Below are 21,731 nucleotides of genomic sequence, written 5' to 3' on the forward strand. Positions count from 1 at the left end.
ATGACTTGGAAACTGTAATCTGGCTCCCTCGGCCTAGGCTGCAATCCTATACATATTTACATGGCAGCACACTCCCTTGAACAGAATGTGACTGGCTTGTGAGCAGAGATACTCATGATTATGCTGGAAGTAAGGCTTTTGGAGATCAGTGTCCATTTTTGCAGTACTAATATTGACTGATATTTTGCTTTTGGGGTATTTGATCATGAATTAAATTGAATAAAATATATGTTTCAGTTAATATCACTGATTTTAGGACTGTATAATGAGATTTAGCACTGGTTAGAACATTTGGATAGCACTTTGAAAACATGGAGAGAACACATAGTTGCATTTTAGAGGTTTGGAGAAAAAAATGAGAAAGCATGTCTCCAAAATATGGCTGTTGCAAAAGAATGAAAAATCTTGTTTCTGATTGGAGTGTGACATAGATGACATTTCCTGTATGCTTCTACCAACCTCTAATAGGCCTGCCAACTTTCACTTCTGTTCCTTTACTTCTGTGACTTATATATCCTTTAGCAAATTACTTGGCAAAGGAAAAAGCAATACTCTGGTTTTAGAAGCCAGAGTTGTTGGCTGTATTTATTGAGATTGATAGCCAACCTCATTCATTCAGGCTCAAGCCACAAAGCATTTCCTTGTCATATTTATGTTCCTAACAACTCTCTGTGTAAACTTTTCATAGCTTCTGTATTCCCTTTGACTATGGGAGGCAGTTAGAGGCAGTATAGAGGCTGGCAGGGGGGCATATTTCTAATTGTAAAGGAGAAGATACAAATGGATTTTTCCACAGATGGTGCACTCATCCATTCACAAGTGGAACTTGACACAATGGCCTATGTTCATCCAACCCATTTCTGCTTGTGCAATAGGACAGTTCCTCCTGCTGCTTCCTCTGCCCATGCCCTGCACCTTCCCCAAACCTGCTCCAGAGAGTTTGGAGAATCCCTAAAACAGATTTAGTGGGTGCATGGGATGAGAAGATTCTGTTGCACAAGATTCCTTCTCCCAGGATACTCCCATTTTATTCTCCATCCCACCTCATTCCACCATAATATTTGTTTGTCCTTCCACAAATTTTGGGGCTCTGGGTTTATTCACACTTCCTCTTTTCCTCAGCCTCACTCACCTCACAGAGTGTTTGTTGTGGGGGAGGAAGGGCAAGGAGATTGTTAGCTGCTTTGAGACTCCTTAAAAAGGTAAAGGGACCCCTGACCATTAGGTCCAGTTGCAGACGACTCTGGGGCAGTGGCGTAGCGTGGGTTGTCAGCACCCGGGGCAAGGCAAGTAATTTGCGCCCCTAACCCGTGGATTTGCGCCCCCTAACCCGTGGATTTGCGCCCCCTAACCCGTGGATTTGCCCTAACCCCAGATGTTGCGCCCGGTGCGGCCGGCCCCCCCTGCACCCCCCACGCTACGCCACTGCTCTGGGGTTGGGGCGCTCATCTCGCTTTACTGGCCGAGGGAGCCGGCGTACAGCTTCCGGGTCATGTGGCCAGCATGACTAAGCCACTTCTTGCGAACCAGAGCAGCACACGGTAACACTGTTTATCTTCCTGCCAGAGCAGTACCTATTTATCTACTTGCACTTTGACGTGCTTTCAAACTGCTAGGTGGGCAGGAGCAGGGACCGAGCAATGGGAACTCACCCCATTGCGGGGATTCAAACCGCCAACCTTCTGATCAGCAAGCCCTAGGCTCTGTGTTTATACTGGCCCACAAAAGCCCATGACCCACACACACACAAAAGAAAATCTTTTGTAGGTTGCCATAGGCATCCCTATTTTTCCTTTAGTGATTGTACATTTCTTAGAATCGGTGCTTTTTTTCCTAGGGGTACTCAAGGATATGTAGTACTGGCACACCCCCCCCCAAAAAAATGGCACTTACTGCAACAACTTCATGCTGTGTACCAGCACCATTTTTTCCTTAAAAAAAAGAAAAAAGAGCACTGCTATGAATGTAATGTGAGCTGAGAAAAAATATATATATTTTTCAGCTGTCTGGAAATTTGGTATTGTGAGCAAAAAGAAGAGAGGAAACAAAATATAATAAAATCCTACTTGCTTCAGGAACAAAACTTCCTGTTGGCACGGTGAAGGTTTTTCTCTGAGTGATTGGGTGCAACAGAAGCTGCTATAAAGGCCACTAGAGCAGTTGAAAAGCATAACAGTGATTGCTTTCCAAGAGTGGACTTTGTCTGTAGCTGCTCAAGGGTTCGTGTCAATTTGTAATAGCCATCTTGTTTCACAATCCACCGATTTACTTGGCAAGCTATTAAGTAAGCAGATGGTTGGGAAAACAGCCTTGCGAGCTGTCAAAAAAGAAGACAAAGCCTGACAGTCGTTCTCGCTATATCACCTCCAAACGCCTAGAGGACTGGGGATGGATCACAAATTGAAGATTAGGCTCTCCAGGTAAGTGGAAAGCATTCCTTTTTGAAAAAGGAATCATTCTCTTTCTATATTTTAAAAAGCAACTAATGCTGATCCTTGCCAATTAGTTTTTCCAGTGCTTTCTGGTATTTGCAGCAATAGCTAGACAGCATATTTCTCATTGTGACCCTGCACTCTGTGCAGGCAAACCCAGACAGAATTAAAATAATCTCTCTGTTTCCTGATGTCCGGTTGATTGGTGGTGAATGTGGAAGTAACTACAGTATGGAGGGGATTTTTCTGACCAAGACTGAGCTATATTTTTAAAACAGTAAGGGAATGTAGCAAGTAGTTAACTTCTAAGATTTCTTCAGTACAGTACAGTACTGTGTCCCATTGAAGCCCTATGTGGCAATCACACAGAGTCCCTGGACGTTTGACGGCCTATTGATCCCTGTGCCACCACTATGATCACTTCCCCGCTGCCACCAACCCGTTTCTCTCGGGTACACACTGAGTCCAGACAGTCGTTAACATTAAAACAAATAATCAAGTTTATTTTATAAGCATGAACAAGTTTATGGTTTCAGATAATTTTTCTTGTCAGTTTCTTATCCTTCGTTTCTATACCGGCCTATATCTTCCTAATAACTGCTAACTGATTATCCCAACTGTCTATCTGACTCCTCCTATCAGTTTCTCTCACTCTCTCACATCAAAACTCGACCAACCCACAGACTTATCCTCCCTCTTACTTCTCCAACTCCCAACTGACTTCCAAACAACTCCAAGTCAAACTCTAACTCCTCCCCTGGGGTTCCCACTGGCCAATCACTTCACACTCATTTAACCCTTTCCTTATGATCCACCTAGGAGGGCAAACGCCACACCCTATTCAAATAAGTTTTGTTGCGTCTGAGGGAGGTGGGATTGTATGCACTTGAATACATAAATAACGCTGCAAGGAATCTAAAAAGGCCTCTCTTTAAACATGCAAATCACTAAATAACACAGCGAAAATGCTACTTGTGTTGAGTACTTTTTAAATGTGTCAGTGTTACTCCCCAGAGCACTGGTATTCATTGTGGTTTTGGAATTTGTGGTTGTAACGTTTTTTTGTTAAAGTCCATTGTGCTTGTGCGGGATGCAGGTAGCGCTGTGGGTTAAAGCCTCAGCGCCTAGGACTTGCCGATCGAAAGGTCGGCGGTTCGAATCCCTGTGGCGGGGTGCGCTCCCGCTGCTCGGTCCCAGCGCCTGCCAACCTAGCAGTTCGAAAGCACCTCCAGGTGCAAGTAGATAAACAGGGACCGCTTACCAGCGGGAAGGTAAACGGCGTTTCCGTGTGCGGCTCTGGCTCGCCAGAGCAGCGATGTCACACTGGCCACGTGACCCGGAAGTGTCTCCGGACAGCGCTGGCCCCTGGCCTCTTGAGTGAGATGGGCGCACAACCCCAGAGTCTGTCAAGACTGGCCCGTACGGGCAGGGGTACCTTTACCTTTACCTTTATTGTGCTGTACATGCCAGATTTATTCTATAGATGTCTGTCATTTGATTCGTAGAAGAAATTTATGGTGGTGGGAAATTGACACATCACAGAAATTGGGGGTAGCTAAAATGGGGACAAACATGTGCATACACAATGTACTATAAAGTGTGTTTCTTAGTGAAGTTGTAATGCATTTATTTATTGGTTGAGGTGGGGGAACAATCACATTGGGGTGGTAAGTGGGGAATGGTATGCCTTGTATACCTGAGCAAAATGGACCCCTCGGCCCCATAAAGGGGCCTGAATATGGTGGATCATGTCTATTCCTTATTCCTACTGTTTGGGTAGTGGATGGGGTATGGAAATAACTATAAGGAAAGTTAGCAGCTATAACTAAAAACACGGGGGAATTTTAAATATGATCACCTACTACAAGGTCTGCAGATGCCTTACCTCATGATAAAGACTAAAAACCTATTCCATGGTATCAGGGGTAAAGGGCATGACTTTAACTCTAAAACAAACTTTACATTATCATCATCACACACCCCATCATGCCATAAGTTGGAAGAACTCAAACATGTTCCTTCAGGTCAGGGACATTCAGGTCACGTTCAAGAAACCCTAAAGCAAGATTTTCTCTCTCTCTCCCTCTCCCTCCTCTTCTCCCTCTCTCTCATATCAACACTTTTTTTATTTCAGTCAATGACCAGTACAGAAGATAAGAAGACAGCAAACCACAATAAAATAAATTACGTATACTATTACATGTGAAGTTTAAAACAATGTAAGATATTAAAAAGCAAGGGGAAATATAAAATAATTATATTAAAATGTTTTTTTAAAAAAAAACACAGGGTAAGGTGTTAATAATTCTAAAATTAAGACAAGATCCTGTGCCGACAAGCTATTGCTGCCACACAAAAACTAGCTACCTTGGCGGTGATCTCGGGAAACTGGTGAGGCAAAAGATAATTGATATAAAACACTTGAGATCTTCCTGGTATACTTTGTAAAATGATGTTTTGGTGGTTGTTTATGTAGATGCAGTCTAGCGATTTTGCTAGTTTCCTCCTTATTTCCCCAAATGTGTGACGCGGCCGTGTCAAGACCCAACATTTTGTTGATAATGGCGGATGACCTTGGCTATGGTGATTTGGGATGCTTTGGTAACGACACACTCAAGTAAGTGTCATTTTGTGACTTGACATCATGCGCTCAGCCCCACCCACAAAGTTGCACCACTCGTCCTGTTCCTCCCCAAGCTCACCTCTTGCTTTGGGGGGCAGCTCCTATTCACCCCGATGGCTCCCTGTTCAAATAACCATCACAGTGTAAATCACAGTTTTGTACAGTGTCACTGCATGACTAGAGCCTGATGACTTGGGTCATGCAATTTAGCCATATTGCTTCTATGGTTTCATCTCTACAGCCTAGAGAATTTTTTAGTAAGTGTTTGATACAGTTTCTAAATAAACCCTTTGTTGCCTCTGCAGCCCTCAAGATGGAGCTGTGACCCAAGAAAGGCTTCACGAAAAGGTTTCTGCAAATGACAGGGGACCATACAGTATTCCCAAACTAAAGTATTTCTTTGTTCTACATATTAGGACTCCTAATATTGACCAGCTAGCAAGGGAAGGAGTGAAGCTTACTCAGCAGATTGCTGCAGCTTCGCTTTGTACCCCAAGCAGAGCAGCTTTTCTGACTGGCAGATACCCCATCAGATCAGGTTTGGCGCTCTCTTTAAATGGTTGGCTGGTGTTTGGGTGCACAGAGGATTACCCTAAGCGATAACCAGCCCTGATGCAGATCGGGGGGAGGGGGAAGCATATGCACACACATACACAGACCTCTTTCAGGGCTCTGCAGTTGTGCGTGCATTTTTTGCATAGCTGGACCTAGCATGACAAGATCCTGTCAGTCACACCTCCTGGCCAGCTGTCATGCAGCACAGGACTCCAGGAGTCTTTTCACACAGGCACAAGTCTGTACCCAGTGGTAGCACAACTGTGTTGCATGCAGAAGTTTCCAGGTTCAATCCCCATCATCTCCTGGTTGGGCTGGGAGGGAACCCTGCCTGACCTGAAGGGTTAATTAACCGCAGCCCAGCCAAGTCAATGTGATAGCAGTTGCCACTTATACTAAGGCTCTTGCCCCCAATTCCTTTTACATGTTAGGTATGGTGTCTAGACATGACCCCCGTGTCTTAGCACATACTGGTGCTTCTGGAGGACTCCCCGCGAATGAAACAACATTTGCTAAGTTATTACAGCAACAGGGCTACACCACAGGCCTTATAGGTACAGTATCCCACTGACATATTCCTTCCATTTTTCACTGACACATCTGAGCTTCAGTTTGATCAAAAAATTCATGGTTGTCACTGCCTTCTTGGGGTCTCCAGCTGACAAAGTTAAATTAGAGGGCAAGCCAAAAAAAAAATTATTGGGACAGAACTACCTAAATCGTATAGAAATTTATTTATGTACAGTGGTACCTCTGGTCATGTACTTAATTCGTTCCGGAGGTCCGTTCTTAACCTGAAACTGTTCTTAACCTGAAGCACCACTTTAGCTAATGGGGCCTCCCACTATTGCTGCACTGCCGCCATGCGATTTCTGTTCTCATCCTGAAGCAAAGTTCTTAACCCGAGGTACTATCTCTGGGTTATTGGAGTCTGTAACCTGAAGCATATGTAACCTGAAGCGTATGTAACCCGAGGTACCACTGTATGCTACTACAGCAGCAACAATGCCCAAAAGTGGAAAGAAGCAGAAGTCCCACTAAAGAAAGAATGGATACAAAAACTTACGGAATATGCAGCAACGGCGAAACTTACCGGAAGAATAAGAAATCAAGATAACAAACTGTTTATAAAAGAATGGAAACGTTTTATTGAATATTAAAGATAAATTGTAAACAGATAAAAACATTAGCAGGATTGTTGTAATAACCTGAAGTTTTATAAGAGTATATATTTACAGTAGATAATTAAATGGGGAAGTTAAATGAATTTGGATATGCAGAAGATATTGAAAAATAAATTTAAGGAGCCGCAGAAAGAGGGGGAAGTCAAATTTTGAAATGTCAAATTGATTGTAAAATTAATGAAATGTATAAACTTGAAAAGTATAAATAAAAACTTTAAAAAATATTAATAAAATAAATTAGAGGGTGAGCAGGCAGAATCAAGGGGGCAAGCTATTTTGAACGGAGGACAGGGTTTGCTTATATTTTTCCAATATAAATATTATGTGTATTAAGTTGCTTATTGGTAATTTACAGGATTCATGGTTTCTTTAGCTATCATTGTTTATCTTATCAGGAAAATGGCACCAAGGCATGAACTGTGAATCCCACAATGACCACTGCCACCACCCTTTAAACCATGGCTTTGATTACTTCTATGGCACCCCTTTTACACTTGTGAATGAATGCCAGGCTAATAAGGATCCTGAGATGAACGTCCAGCTGCAAGCTACGTATTGGTTTTACACCCAGATGGCAGCTCTTTTGGTGTTCACTCTTGTGCTGGGAAGAACTACTGGTCTGTTCTATGTGAAATGGAAAATAATTGCCTTCACTGCTTCATGTGGTATCCTATTTTTCATCTCCTGGTTTGCCAATTATGGATTTGTAAGATACTGGAACTGCATCATGTTGAGAGATCACATCATTACTCAGCAGCCAATAAAGCTGGAAAATGCTGCCTCCAGGATACTGAAAGAATCAACCTCATTTATTAAACGGTAACCCATTAAAATTATTTAACTGCTTTTCAGATTTTGAGAGGAGTGGACTGATTTTGAAACCTTTGTCGTCCGTGCTTAGGATAGAGCTAAGACTACCTTTACTAGTGTGTCAAATCACTGCATTGCTCAGTGGCATGTTTTTCAGATGATGTTGCATTGATACAAACATAGGACAGAGCTTTCCAAACTTTTTATGCTTCATTTTGCGACACAGTAATTCAGTTTTACTAGCAAACGGGAGGTTAAACTAACCCCTTTCCAGCCCCGGGAGGACCATGGGGAGTGTTCGCACGACACACCTGCACACTGCAGCCAACACACTAACACATGGGTAGGCAAACTAAGGCCCGGGGGCCAGATCCAGCCCAATCACCTTCTAAATCTGGCCCATGGATGGTCGGGGATCGGCATGTTTTTACATGAGTAGAATGTGTGCTTTTATTTATAATGCATCTCTGGGTTATTTGTGGGACATAGGAATTCATTCATTTTTTCCCCTTCAAAATATAGTCCAGCCCCCCACAAGGTCTGAGGGACAGTGGACCGGCCCCCTGCTGAAAAAGTTTGCTGACCCCTGTACTAACGTATCATGACACACAGTTTGCAAAGCTCTGATTTAGGATCTGGGTACCTTGCTGAAGTATTGGTACATCTCAGCCAAGGTGTCCACATGTTCAACTGTGTGCATGTGGTAAAAGAAACTATGTGTGTGAAATGTGAATTTTCCTTTGCGCTTTGATTGGGCTCAGATATTCATTAAATTAAGTGTATAAAAGAGAAGTGTGCAACTTGTAAACATGATGGGTTGGATTCCCCTAAGAAACTTCATCAACTGAAATCCTCTGCAAGGATTTCTCTCTGCTGGTGCAACAGGATTCCCTTCTCCTAGGTTTCCCCCAAAATTGGCTCAAGAGTCTGGAGAACTCAGAACAGTGCATGGGGAGGAGAGGGGGGATTGTTCCATCTGGCAAGCTGAAATGCTTGCGCAGACAGAACAATTTAAAAAGTGTGATTTGAATTCTACCCAAAGTTCTTCACTAATTTGGGCTGAACCACTGGCAGCAAGCATAAGGGTAATAATACCCATAAAGTCCTGTTGAGTGTTCAGAGTGTTGAGTGTACATTATTCTTGTTGTGACTCTTTCACAACAACTGTGTATGAAGTAGTTGAATATCATCATCATCATCATCATCATCATCATCATCATCATCATCATCTATTTCGACCTTCAATGTAAATAAAAGAAACAATCTGGTATTGTGGAAGGATTGTCAATGTGCCCTCAAGATGTTGTTGGACTATAGCTCCCATTGTTATACGTGTAGTACTTCATAAAGGGGCCCTAAAAGATGCTTATGAAAGGTGGGAAGTTTGGCAGGAGCCAGACTGAGCACTTTGTTACAGAAAATGTCTTTAAACTGTTTCTTCCCACCACATCAGAAGTTTCTCTGGACACTTAAGAGAAGCATCCATGTATGATAAAATTGCAAAGAAAACTACGGTAATAATAAGTTGTAGGTTGACTAATATGGTGCAGCACAAATATAGCATCACAGGTGCATTTAAACCAATATCTTATTACATACATAAAAAGGTAAAGGGACCCCTGACCATTAGGTCCAGTCGTGTCCAACTCTGGGGTTGCGATGTTCATCTCACTTTATTGGCTGAGAGAGCCAGTGTACAGCTGGTCATGTGGCCAGCATGACTAAGCCACTTCTGGCAAACCAGAGCAGCACACGGAAACACCGTTTACCTTCCCGCCGGAGCGGTACCTATTTATCTACTTGTACTTTGACGTGCTTTTGAACTGCTAGGTTGGCAGGAGCTGGGACCAAGCAACGGGAGCTCACCCCGTTGCGGGGATTCGAACCGCTGACCTTCTGATCGGCAAGTCCTAGGCTCTGTGGTTTAACCCACAGCGCCACCCGCGTACATACTCCTAGTCTAAAGAAAGAAAACAATATAATCCACAAGGGGGAAAGCAGTGGAGCTGCAACACTCCTAGAAAATAGAGATCAATTACAAAATTCTTACCTATTGGGTATCTGAAAAGGCTCTTACAGCTTCATTGATGTTCACATGTGCTGAAGTGCAAATGTGTATGCCTGAGTATGTGTGTAAATGTAAGCATGTGGTACAGCCAACACAACAAATTTAGGATCAGCAATTCCGATGCTTTAAGTATGAAGCTCATAAGCTTTGCCAAATGCAGTTGCTCAGAGTTTTAGGGTAGCAGTCAAGAGGAAACTCAGCAGTGGAAGGTCCTTAGCTCACAGCATTTCAGTCTGGCGGGCACTGCTTATCATAACAATGACCATGAAGCATGGTAACGGTGGTGATAATACTGACTGGCTGAATGGGCTAAAACCTACTCCTTTTGTAACATTTCAATCTCATTAGCGTGTATGGAAAGATCTCTGTGTCTGTATCTGTTCAGATCTTTGCTCAGCTATGAATTCCACTTAGCTAATGGATGCTTTTGTTTTTGTTTTAAAACAACATTTTTAAACATTCCCCCCCCCCCCAGAAACAAGCAAGGACCGTTCCTCCTCTTTGTTTCTTTGTTACACGTCCACACACCCTGTTTCACCACAAAGACGTTTCATGGAAAAAGCAGGCATGGTTTATATGGAGACAATGTAGAGGAAATGGACTGGATGGTGGGTGAGTAGCACTTGTGGTTATTGATATTTTTCTAAGGACCAAAGTAGTAGCCTTCCTTGGACCTTTTCTTCTTCTTTTTCCTGAATTTGTAACTTCCTTGTTGTCTTTCAACTGATTGTAGCGTTTTTGTAACTTCCTTGTTGTCTTTCAACTGATTGTAGCGTTTTTGTAACTTCCTTGTTGTCTTTCAACTGACTGTAGCGTTTTTGTAACTTCCTTGTTGTCTTTCAACTGACTGTAGCGTTTTTGTAACTTCCTTGTTGTCTTTCAACTGACTGTAGCATTCAGCTTAGCACTGGAGAACAGAGATTCATAAATCTGATAACTCCCCTTCCCTGTCATCAGTTCCTTGAAACACTTCCTGAAACTGTGGCAATGTCATTTCAACATCTGGAAATGACAGATAATCCTCTCTATATTGATTTTACAAGCTTATTTATTTATATTTTATTGAAACAACTTATATGCTGCTTAACTACAATAGTATCTAAAAGCAGTTTACAAAGATACAATGCAAAAAATAAAAACCAGTTAAAACTATGAAATCAAACCACCAGTTAAAATACTATCTGGAATTATTATTATTTTTAAATCTTCATTAGATGCTGGAAGTGCTACAGGGAGGAGGCCTGCCTGACCTCCAGTGGAAGGGGGCACCATAAAACTGGGCCCACAATATTAAGTTCATATCTTCTGAGGGATATGAGCCTTGAATCCCAAAAGACATCTGTGATCGGGCAGGGATATAAAGGATTCTGCAGTCCTTGAGGTATCCTGGACCCAAGTATTTGGCTTAAAATTAACTCTTGTGGTTCATCCAACTCTGCAGGGGAAATTCTTGCTGCTGTTGACAAAGAGGGCTTGAGGAACAACACTTTTACTTACTTTACTTCTGACCACGGCGGCTTTTTGGAGGCTAGAGAGGGTATTACCCAGCTAGGTGGCTGGAACGGTATATACAAAGGTAAGGCAGCTTTCCTTCAATTCTCCATGCCCTTGTATAGATTACTGTACTTCAATGTGCCTGTGTGTCTGGAAACTTCCATGCGTACAGAACAAAGCTTTGAGAGGGCAAACTGGGCTTCTGAATTACAAACATATAATGCTGCTACAAAGGCATGTTGACTGGCTCCCAAAGTAAGGTAAAGGGACCCCTGACCATTAGGTCCAGTCATGACTGACTCTAGGGTTGCAGCGCTCATCTCACTTTATTGGCCGAGGGAGCCGGCATACAGCTTCCGGGTCATGTGGCCAGCATGACTAAGCCGCTTCTGGCGAACCAGGGCAGCACACGGAAACACCGTTTACCTTCCCGCCGGAGCGGTACCTATTTATCTACTTGCACTTTGACGTGCTTTCGAATTGCTAGGTTGGCAGGAGCAGGGACAAAGCAACGGGAGCTCACCCTGTTGCGGGATTCGAACCGCCGATCTTTTGATCAGCAAGCCCAAGAGGCTCTGTGGTTTAGACCACAGCACCACCCGCATCCCATGGCTCCCAAAGTGGGTTGCAACAAATCATTATGACATAACATTAGCATTACAAAATTTAAAATAGTGGTTAAAAAATAATAGCATCAGTGGCTTAAAACTGTTCTTAAATAGAACATCCATAAAACCACCTGGATCCCCATCCCCCAAGTCTTTAGGATTTCTTAAATGGCCAAAGAGTGGGGGACTTATGAATTCATCTTGACCATCACAGATATGGGAGATCCCTGATATTTGCCAAGCTTACTGCTTTCATGGGTGGATCACAAAACAGTGCCTTGGATATCAGTCTTAAAGCTTGGGCAGTTATATATATGAACTTATTTATGTCAAGAGCCTGCACATCCTCTTTATCATTATGTGTGTTCTTTCATTATTCATGCTGGGCTCTAGGTTTTTAAAAATGCATTTAACAGCTGATCTCCACTCTGACGTTCTCCACACTGAACTATGACATTCAGCTGATGAATTCTAATTATCTTTCTCTTCTATTACTTCTTCTTTGGCAGGTGGAAAAGGTATGGGAGGATGGGAAGGAGGAATCCGTGTGCCTGGAATAGTTCGGTGGCCAGGGATAGTCCCTGCTGGCAGTGTTATTGATGAACCAATAAGTCTTATGGATATTTTCCCCACAGTGGCTCACTTGGCTGGGGCATCTATCCCACAAGACAGGTACAGAATACCGGTCTGAAAGTAGATCACGGCGATTTGGATTTTAGCCATTAAAATTTGCAAAAATGTATATATAATCCATAGCATCATCCATTTGCTTGGCTTTCTGACATGTTTTAATCCGGAAACATCTTAAGTGATTTCATCTACAGGTATTCTGTAAAGATTGCATTTTAAAAATATGCTGGCCTGTTAAATTCAAATGGATTTCTCCATATAAGGGCAAAAGCCTGTTGAATCATAGAATTGTAGAGTTGAAAGGATCATCTAGTCCAACCCCCTGCAATGCTGGAATATTATTCCACATCATGTGCTTTTTTATTTTCCCAACAGCATTTAATATTTTAGGATCCCCCACCCCTTTTCTCCATTTCAAATGGGCTCAAGCCCATGACCTTGAGATTAAGAATCTTATGCTCTACCAACTGAGCTATCCCAGACTTTGTAAAATACAAAATCAAATGTAAATCTTTCTTTTTATTACAAGACCACATATTTAAATAGAAGGCAGGGGGCTTTCTTGGTAGTGGCGCCCACCCTGTGGAACTCCCTCTTGTCAAGGAAATAAACAACTATCTGACTTTTAGAAGACATCTGAAGACAGCCCTGCTCAGAGATGTTTTTAATGTTTGATGTCGTATTGTGTTTAAATTTGTTGGAAGCTGCCCAATAGGTAGGAATTTGGGACATATGGTTGACATCGTTATGCCTGATCAATTGCACAATGGACTTCTGCTTGCCTGACTACCTCTACTCCACCTCTACTCCAGTGGGTCCACCAACCATCCAGATTGGATTCTGGAGGATGGATAGAAAGCTGCAGTTGGTAGGAGAAGGGGGAAATACAAGGGGAAAGTGTCTTATGTGAGTGGAAGTTGGCTCATCTGTTGATGAGTATTACCTTATGCATTTGCCTGACTGAAAACTGTTCATTCAATTAAATGGAAAAATTGATAGTGCCAAGACTAGCGCAACTCCTAAGGCAGAATAAGGACTCTTAAAGGAAATATGGCGGCACAGAGAAGATCCTGTAAATCCTGTATCCTCTTTCTTTCCACCTTTCCTTCTATCCTGACACATTTTGCCCTGAACTGTATGTAGTAGTAGAGGGCCAGGCTCAGGGTGGCTAACACCAAATATAAATTACAATAAAACATAATAGAAAAAAAGAAAAAACAGTTACTTAAAATACGGCTGAAAATACAGCTGAAAATGCAGCCTCATTCTAATAGTAGCCCATAAATCAAGGACATAAAGGAAGGAAACATCAGATATTCACCTGAGCCAGCTATCCATGCTGGTCCTACATGGGCCAGCAAAAAAGCCAAGGGAAAATTTATATACCAAATCCCATACAAAGGGTCAGACTGAGTCCAAGCCAAAGGCCAGGCAGAACAGCTCCATCTTGCAGGCCCTGTGGAAAGATGTCAAATCCTGCAGGGCCTTGGTCTCTTGTGACAGAGCGTTCCACCAAGTCAGGGCCAGTGCTGAAAAGGCCCTGGCTCTAGTTGAGAGCAATCTAACCTCCTTGAGACTCAGGACCTCCAAAGTGTTGTTATTTATGGACCTTAAAGTCCTCCACAGGGCATACCAGGAGAGGCGGTTCCTTAGGTATGAGCTCAAGAATCAGTCATCGGCCTATGCTGTACAGTACTACTTTACTAAATGTATTATTACTTTTCTTAGGGTGATTGATGGAAGGAACCAGATAGCTTTGCTACAGGGAGTGGTGCAGCACTCAGAGCATGAATTCATGTTTCACTACTGTGGGTCGTACTTGCATGCGGTGCGCTGGTACCAGAAAGAGAGTGAGTAGAAAATATTCTCCTTATATCAGGTATTGGGTCACTGAAATAAAATGCGTAGCTCATGATTCAGTGTGGCATCTTGACACCAACTTGCTTGCTTCTCAGACTGTGTGCACACCATACATTTAAAGTGCATCATGGGAACTGTAGTTTATTAAGGTGCTGGAGATTTTTGCTCTGTGAAGGGTAAACTACAGTTCCCAAGATTCTTTGGGGGCAAGCCATGCAGTTTAAATGTGCTCTAAATGTATGGTGTGTCCACACAACTGCACTCAAAGCTATAGGTTGTGCTGTATGGATTTCACTATTAGATACATGAAGATTTGGTACTGGGTAGCCTATTATCCATTTCTGGATCGAGTATCCATTTCTGTCTATTATGACTGCTAGGTTGAGATTGAAAACATTTTGGAAATGCTTGGTGAAATCTCAAAAGCTGGAATGGATTCTACCTGTGAGTTGCCAATAGCAAGCTCACACACTCGCTAACCTGTATCAGAGCATTGAGTATCTTCACGCACTAACCACAATGTACACAAAATAATGTGCGAGACATTCTATATCTGTGTATATCGATTCTCTATGAACTGACTGTCTGGGGGGTCACAAAGGGGGCTAAACAATGTCTCTCTCCTGAAGTCTTTCTCAAAAGTTGAGTCAGGTGACATGTTGAGTCAGCCACAGTTGGCCATGGGGTACCAACAACATTACTTGCTAATGTTATTCGCCTGCAGGCTGGTGAGTAAGATATGCACACTTCTCTGAAGGAAGCTCCATTGAACAGGGTGGGATTTTCATATGATTAAACATGCACAGCATTGCTCTTGCTTGCAGTAAGGGTTGAGCACTGATGACAAGAATACAACAATTTTGTGCCTGCTGGATCTTGTCTGTTTTGAAGGAGTTGGGTTTGACAATTTTGACGGGTTTCTTTCGGCAGTACAGGTCTGGAATTCAACAAAATTAAGAAATCAATAGTACCAAGCTTAATCTTTGTACCAAACTAGAGAATATCAAACAAATAAAGAAATAGGCTTCTTCTTCTTCTTCTTCTTCTTCTTCTTCTTCTTCTTCTTCTTCTTCTTCTTCTTCTTCTTCTTCTTGCATTAATCTGGAAGTGTGCATCATTCAGCGTCCTTCTTTTCACCAGTTTGTTGGAACTACTAGATGCTGAATATGTGTATTATAAGATATTCCACTAGAGGGCAAAGATATCCAAGCTTTCTTTGAACAAACATGCATTTTATTCTTTCCTTTTCCAATGCTTATTTTTCTGAAAAGTAGCTATCTTCACAGCCACAGAATTGCGAAGTGCTTTGATGCCAGATTTTGAAAGTGATTCAGCTGCAGGTATTATAACCCCCATATGCAAAAACACAGTGTTTTCAGAAAGGGTGGAAATTCTTTTACACAAGTGCAAAAATGTAGTTGAATGCTTAGTTGAATACCACCCTTAATCTTTACTCTTCTTTTTTCAAGTCACTGATTTTTTAAAAAAAATATTCTAATCAGACCATTAGGTGCTGTGTGATTTTTTAAAAAAATTATATTTGTATTTCTTACCTATTGTAATTTATTGCATTGCAGTTTGCATGCCACAGAAATCAAATTGTAATACAATAAAATGCATACAAGATAAGAAATAAAAAGGAAAGCAACAGTTAAAAATCAGTTTGAGTCCTTAATGCAACCATATATCTACAAACACACTACAGACCACCTGAGAGAAGCTTGCAGGCCACTGTTTTAAAGACCCTCTCCTGGAATCAGTGGGCTTTCTTATCTTCCATTCTTAAACTTGATACAATTAATCAGTATAAACACATTTTTTTAAAATATCTATCTTTAATATTGGAGATGAGATTTTTCTATGAGGTAGGCTCAGCCCCTTATAAGGTATCCTGATGCTACAGTTGAACACCTCCCAAAAATGGCTCCCTCTTCCTGATAGCTGCTCACCAGGGCTATTTTTAGAGCTAACAGTTTTGTGGAGCGGAAAAAACAGAATTCCATATCTATCCTGTGGAGAAGCGTTCTTCCATGGCAACTAGCAATTCATCATTTTTGACAGAGCTGTATGAGGGTAAAGGCTGAAGCAGCTCCAAATACCTTGTCCTGGAAAATCTTCTGTTGGAAGAACCAAGTGGTTTAACTATCGTGAACAAATTTGACATCCATTCCAGTGAGAATTCCAAAAAGTGTTTGGAGGACCACATATTCATCAACTAGAAATTGAATATCTTTAGTTTCTTTTCTCTAAGGTGGTCTCTCTGGAAGGCCTATTATGTGACTCCAAAATTTCACCCAGAGGGGGTTGGTGCTTGTTATGGAAGAAGACTGTGTCCGTGTTCTGGAGAGCGAGTAATTCACCACAATCCTCCCTTGCTTTTTGACCTCACATCATCCTTCTGAAACCAGTCCTTTTCCACCAAATTCTGAGCCACTTTTCAACACACTAGAACAGTGATGTCCAACCGGTCGATCGTGATCTACTGGTCGATCGTGGGTGTTCCTGGTCAATCCTTGTCGATCGCGTGATCCCGATAGATCCCGATAGACTCTGATGACTTTTATAGAACTCCCTTCTTACTGGCCTAGTTCATGTGTAATGCTAAGTAATGGTTTGCTTAAAGAACCAAGTTGACTTGAAGATGATCAGACAAAGCCATGGCTTATCAGACAAAAACTGAACTAGATGGACCATTCATCTGATTTGGTATAAGGCAGAATCTTACATTTGTAGCGGAAATAATTCTGCCCATGGTCGTGAATTCTGCATGTTCCTCAATCCAGAAAGAAGTGGTCACATTTTTAAATCATGTACATAATTTAATCATAGTTAAACCCCATTGGAATGGGACTTCAGTGCACCAAACTATGAACTCAGTTACACCTACAAGCATCAGCTCTAACCTTATAAACAGACCAATCTTCCACACTGCTACTGCGGAGAACTTGGATTTAAGCAGATTAATTTTCATTGAGAGCGATGGAGCTAAAGGAGCTTGGTCCTATCTATGCCGTATTTTAGCTGTTATGTTGACTGAATTGCTAGGCACCTAAAATAAACTACCAGCTTCCCAGTGTGAAGGTGAGATTATGCAGACCCCTACTGAGCTGAGCTCTTTGGAAATTTACAGGCTGGATACTGCGCCATGTTATAGGGCTTCTTTCCTACAGCAATCCATCTAAGTGTTGAAAGAGATAATCCAGAGATGAATTACAAGTTTATTCAACCCATGGCCATTAAGCTATTTTGCATGTAGCATTAAATGAGCTCTCCGTGGGCTGCTTCAGAGTGTACACCCAATTCTTCCTTTGCAGCCCTGGCATGAATTAAAAAAAGAATTCAGCCCACAGCTACAAAGGATCAGGAGTTCACGTATGAGTACATTTCCTCTTCTTTTGAGTTTGATGCCATGACGGACGTCTGATAAGACAGTATGGCATGGGCCAAATGAGGGGGTCTGCCAGGCCTGATTATTCTAATTAGGCCTATGGACTAGGAGTTCCCCACCACTGCATTGAACTGTGGTTTAAAATAAGCTATAGTTTACAATGAACTAGCATTATGGGAGGAAACCAACCAGCAGATAGGTTGCCATTATGCACAAACCGGCATCAATGGTTTGTTGTTGATGGCAAGCCAAGGTTTGTTTTTCCTGGTATGGTGAAGAAAAGTACAAGGGAAGGGGGATGCTGTGGGGATATTTGAGCAGTGTGTAAAATGCTACAAAGGATACTCAGTTACTTAGTTCCATGCGGTTCCTTAGATGAGACAACTGCATTCTTTCAGTCTAATTCTTTGTTTTTTGAAAGATAGCCTTTTGGTTTAAATTACAAAAAAAACAAAAAACCCACATCATTTCATTACTTTCCCTTGGTCATGTTAAAGTGCCTAGGGCACCCAAAATATATTTTTAAAAGGCTACCACCTTTGCTTCTCTTGTCTGGCTCTCACTGATCATATCCGCAGTGTATTACATCTTTTGCAACATTTGTACAGCCCTTACTCTTCCAACGAGCATGAATTTTAGTCAATTTTTTTTGCCAATGCCTAAAAGTTCAAGCAGGCACACTTTACATTTGATGTGTTTGTGATTTTTTTTAAAAAAAATCAGTATTGTGTCAGGCACAAAAATTAGCATGTATCACATCAGAGTTGGTGCAACAACTCTGGTGCAAGTGAATGTGTGATTAAAACAGCAAAGGCTGCTTTATACTGAAATGTGATATGAAGGCAGAGGGGGTGGAATGGAAAAAATTGAAGAAAAAATGGGTGGGGGATATTCCAATTCTTCTCCTGTCTTCACATCTCTAGTTCATACTACACACACACATTCATTAACAGGATTTCCAGAGCACTCAAATGCTTTTCCCTTAAAAAACTGCATCTTGTAAATTTCTCCCAATAAAGAACCAGCTCTTACAAGTCACATTGACAATAACATCTACAGATGCTACACACAATTCCCAAACTAATTAATATAATGAAAGACAGATATAGAAATCAAGAATATAAAATGTTTATTTGATAATGAACAAAGTTACAAAAATAAAGAAAAAAAGCAGGATTTCTCTATTTACAAAACCAGAAAGTAAAGAATTACAAAGTAACAAATATGGGTGAGAAACTGCTGGTTGTGTTGGCAAAAGCAGTTCCCTCCTGCAGCAACGGTTATCAAGGAACTCTACTTAGGAAGAGCACAAGTAGTCCGTTTAGGACTTGTCCTTTCCCACTATGAAACAGGGGTGTTCACAGTAAAATACAGGAAGGGTGCAGAAATCTGTGAAAACTATTCTAATGCATCTCAAATTATAGAATGTTGTATACTTCTTCTTTTTTGCAGTAGTCTCAAGTTGCAGTTATAGTTAATTAAAATAATCATATTGCCCATTAGTGGCTCATTTAGAAACTTGTAAAGAGAATTATCCAGGCCAAATATAATTTTATAAGGATTTTTATTATGTCATCCATGTTTGTGGAGTCCACATAATGAGATGAAATCATCTTAGTTCATGCATTTGGTGATGGGAACTTGCAACTACTAAGCACCCTTTTCGCCTCCAGTACATTATGAAGCCAACATGCCCTCCTATTCTGCATAGACTTTGATGTCCCTGGTTTCATTTTCACCCCCATTCCCATGCCTCCTACTCCCTCCTTTTATTTTTGCAATTCCCTTTACACCCTCATTTTTACACTCAACCCTTTCCCCCCACCCCCTTCCTCCTTACTTTTCTTGACTCCCCTTGTACATAGAACAAATCAACAAAATCTATTTGAATTATTATATTTAAACCGAATCTCCAGAGAACGTCATGTTCCATCACTTTCGCAGTTATTGTATCATGGTGTTTTTGCTTTGCTTTCCCTTCCAGGTGGTCCAGTATGGAAAGTTCATTACACAACACCAATATTCAACCCCGAAGGCACAGGAGCCTGTTATGAAAAGGGGCTTTGCCCATGTTCCGGAGAAGGTGTAACACATCACAATCCTCCTCTGCTGTTTGATCTCTCAAGAGACCCATCAGAGGCCGTGCCTCTTTCACCGGACATGGAGCCCTTGTTCCACACAGTCCTAAAGCACATAGGCAGAGCTGTGGAGGAGCATCGCAGCTCCCTCACACCTGTCCCACAGCAGCTCTCTTCTGGAAACAATATGTGGAAACCATGGCTGCAGCCATGCTGTGGGACCTTCCCGTTCTGTTGGTGTGACAATGAAAAAAGTGATACCCATGCATATAAAGTGGGCTAGCAAAAAGAATCCTCTTGCAATGAAACACTGTTCTTAGTACAGACAACACGAGCCAAGACATTTTTAGCTTTCTCTCATAAAGCAGCTAGGGATTGGAAGTGGGAGGTTTTTGTTGTTGTTGGTTAGTTTCCGTGTTATACCCATATGTGCCACTTTTCCTTGTTACTGGCTTGTTTTCTTAAAAACAGCAGCCCCTCAGTGTCTCTCTCCATCCCTGCTTTGCTCAAACCTTAATTGAGAAGGAGCAGCTAAAATTATACAGGGAGACCTCCGTTCTCACTGTCTTGGCTTGTGTTGTCTGTACTATACTTAGAATTTGGATCAAGGAGCATCAAATGGGCAGAGAAACCCCAGGGCTGCACCAGATCTTTGCAGGATTAGATACAAAGTCTAATTGCACTGGGGAACAAAAAAAAAAATTCGTTTTCTGTTGCATGAGGTTTTTCAACTGTTCTTATATGTTCTTTCAATGCTGATTTCAAATCTGAAATAGATTTTCGTGTACGTGCTATAGTTATCTTTCAATTTCCGACTTTTGCCGATATGTCATATTTACACTGGGAATAAGTGGACACTGACACGTTGATCTACCCTAACCACATTGTAAATATTGTTTTGCAAAGTTAATTTTTGTAGTTTTGTAACCTAAATATTTGTATTTTTCAGATTGGACCATGGCTTCTTCAAGTAGACTGTATCCCAAGGGAACACTTTCTTTGCATACCTCCAACTGTACATAGATATACATGTCATCTTCAATGCTATACATGTCAGGTTCAATGCTATACATGTCAGGTTCAATGCTATATAAGTCACTTACATTTATACTCATATTGTACTACTTTGGCTATGTGTTTAATAAAATATTGAATTCTTGCATTGTGAAAAACAAAGATTATGGTGAAAAGTGAAAAACATGAATTGCAAAAATAACTAGAGCTTACAGAACAAAACCAACTTCAGATATGAAATCAGCACGTTGAAATTAGGTTAGAACAACTGCAGGTGTCAATGCAACAAAAAAATTGTTCCCCAGTGTTATTCAGCATTCAGCTTCTTAAAGTTTAGCAAACTCTTTCCCTAACTGCCCCCAATATATTGAAACTTTCACACAATATTGATAGGTGCATATAAACAGACTGAGTGCCTTCTGTCCTGGGGCTGTCCAAATACATGGGAACATAAGGGCTGCACTTCATGAAGAAGGTTGCAGGTTCAATTCCTAGTGTCTCCAAGTAGGGCTGGGCATATCTCCATCTAAAACCCTGGAGAACCAGTCAGTTCTAGACAACGCTGAGCTAGATGAACCAAATGTCTGACTTAGTACAAAGCCTACGTAACTATGTACATCAAGTTCCAAGGCAATTACCGTATTTTTTGCTCTATAAGACTCATTTTTCCCTCCTAAAAAGGGGAAATGTGTGTGCATCTTATGGAGCGAATGCAGGCTGCGCAGCTATCCCAGAACCCAGAACAGCAAGAGGGATTGCTGCTTTCACTGCGCAGCGATCCCTCTTGCTGTTCTGGCTTCTGAGATTCAGAATTTTTTTTTCTTGTTTTCCTCCTCCAAAAACTAGGTGCGTCATGTGGTCTGGTGCATCTTATAGAGCGAAAAATATGGTATAAAGCAGTACAAAAGTCCTATATTAGCACCATTGTAGAAGGTGTTTGATTCCACATGTCAACCATCTAATAAACTATCCACCTCCTCACCTTGT

At 41.6% G+C, this 21,731-nt stretch overlaps 1 protein-coding gene across 2 annotated transcripts; it reads left to right on the forward strand.

Annotated features, from left to right (window-relative positions):
* Positions 1-1,980: 1,980 nt before the first annotated feature.
* On the forward strand, positions 1,981-21,725 carry LOC309340147 (arylsulfatase D-like). 2 transcript variants are annotated; one of them, XM_081858716.1, is made up of 10 exons: positions 1,981-2,420; positions 4,909-5,049; positions 5,472-5,593; positions 6,042-6,164; positions 7,190-7,613; positions 10,148-10,284; positions 11,114-11,248; positions 12,284-12,446; positions 14,133-14,254; positions 19,637-21,725. In XM_081858716.1, exons 1-10 carry the CDS (start codon positions 2,389-2,391, stop codon positions 20,011-20,013), a joined length of 1,776 nt encoding a protein of 591 aa, XP_081714842.1. In that variant the 5' UTR covers positions 1,981-2,388; the 3' UTR covers positions 20,014-21,725. The 2 variants fall into 2 exon arrangements, with proteins under 2 accessions (XP_081714842.1, XP_081714843.1); XM_081858717.1 differs by lacking the exon at positions 4,909-5,049 and having other exon boundaries at positions 1,982-2,420.
* Positions 21,726-21,731: the final 6 nt, after the last annotated feature.

Source organism: Podarcis erhardii (genome assembly GCF_964252035.2).
Source record: "Podarcis erhardii genome assembly, chromosome: 4".
Lineage (NCBI taxonomy): Eukaryota > Metazoa > Chordata > Lepidosauria > Squamata > Lacertidae > Podarcis > Podarcis erhardii.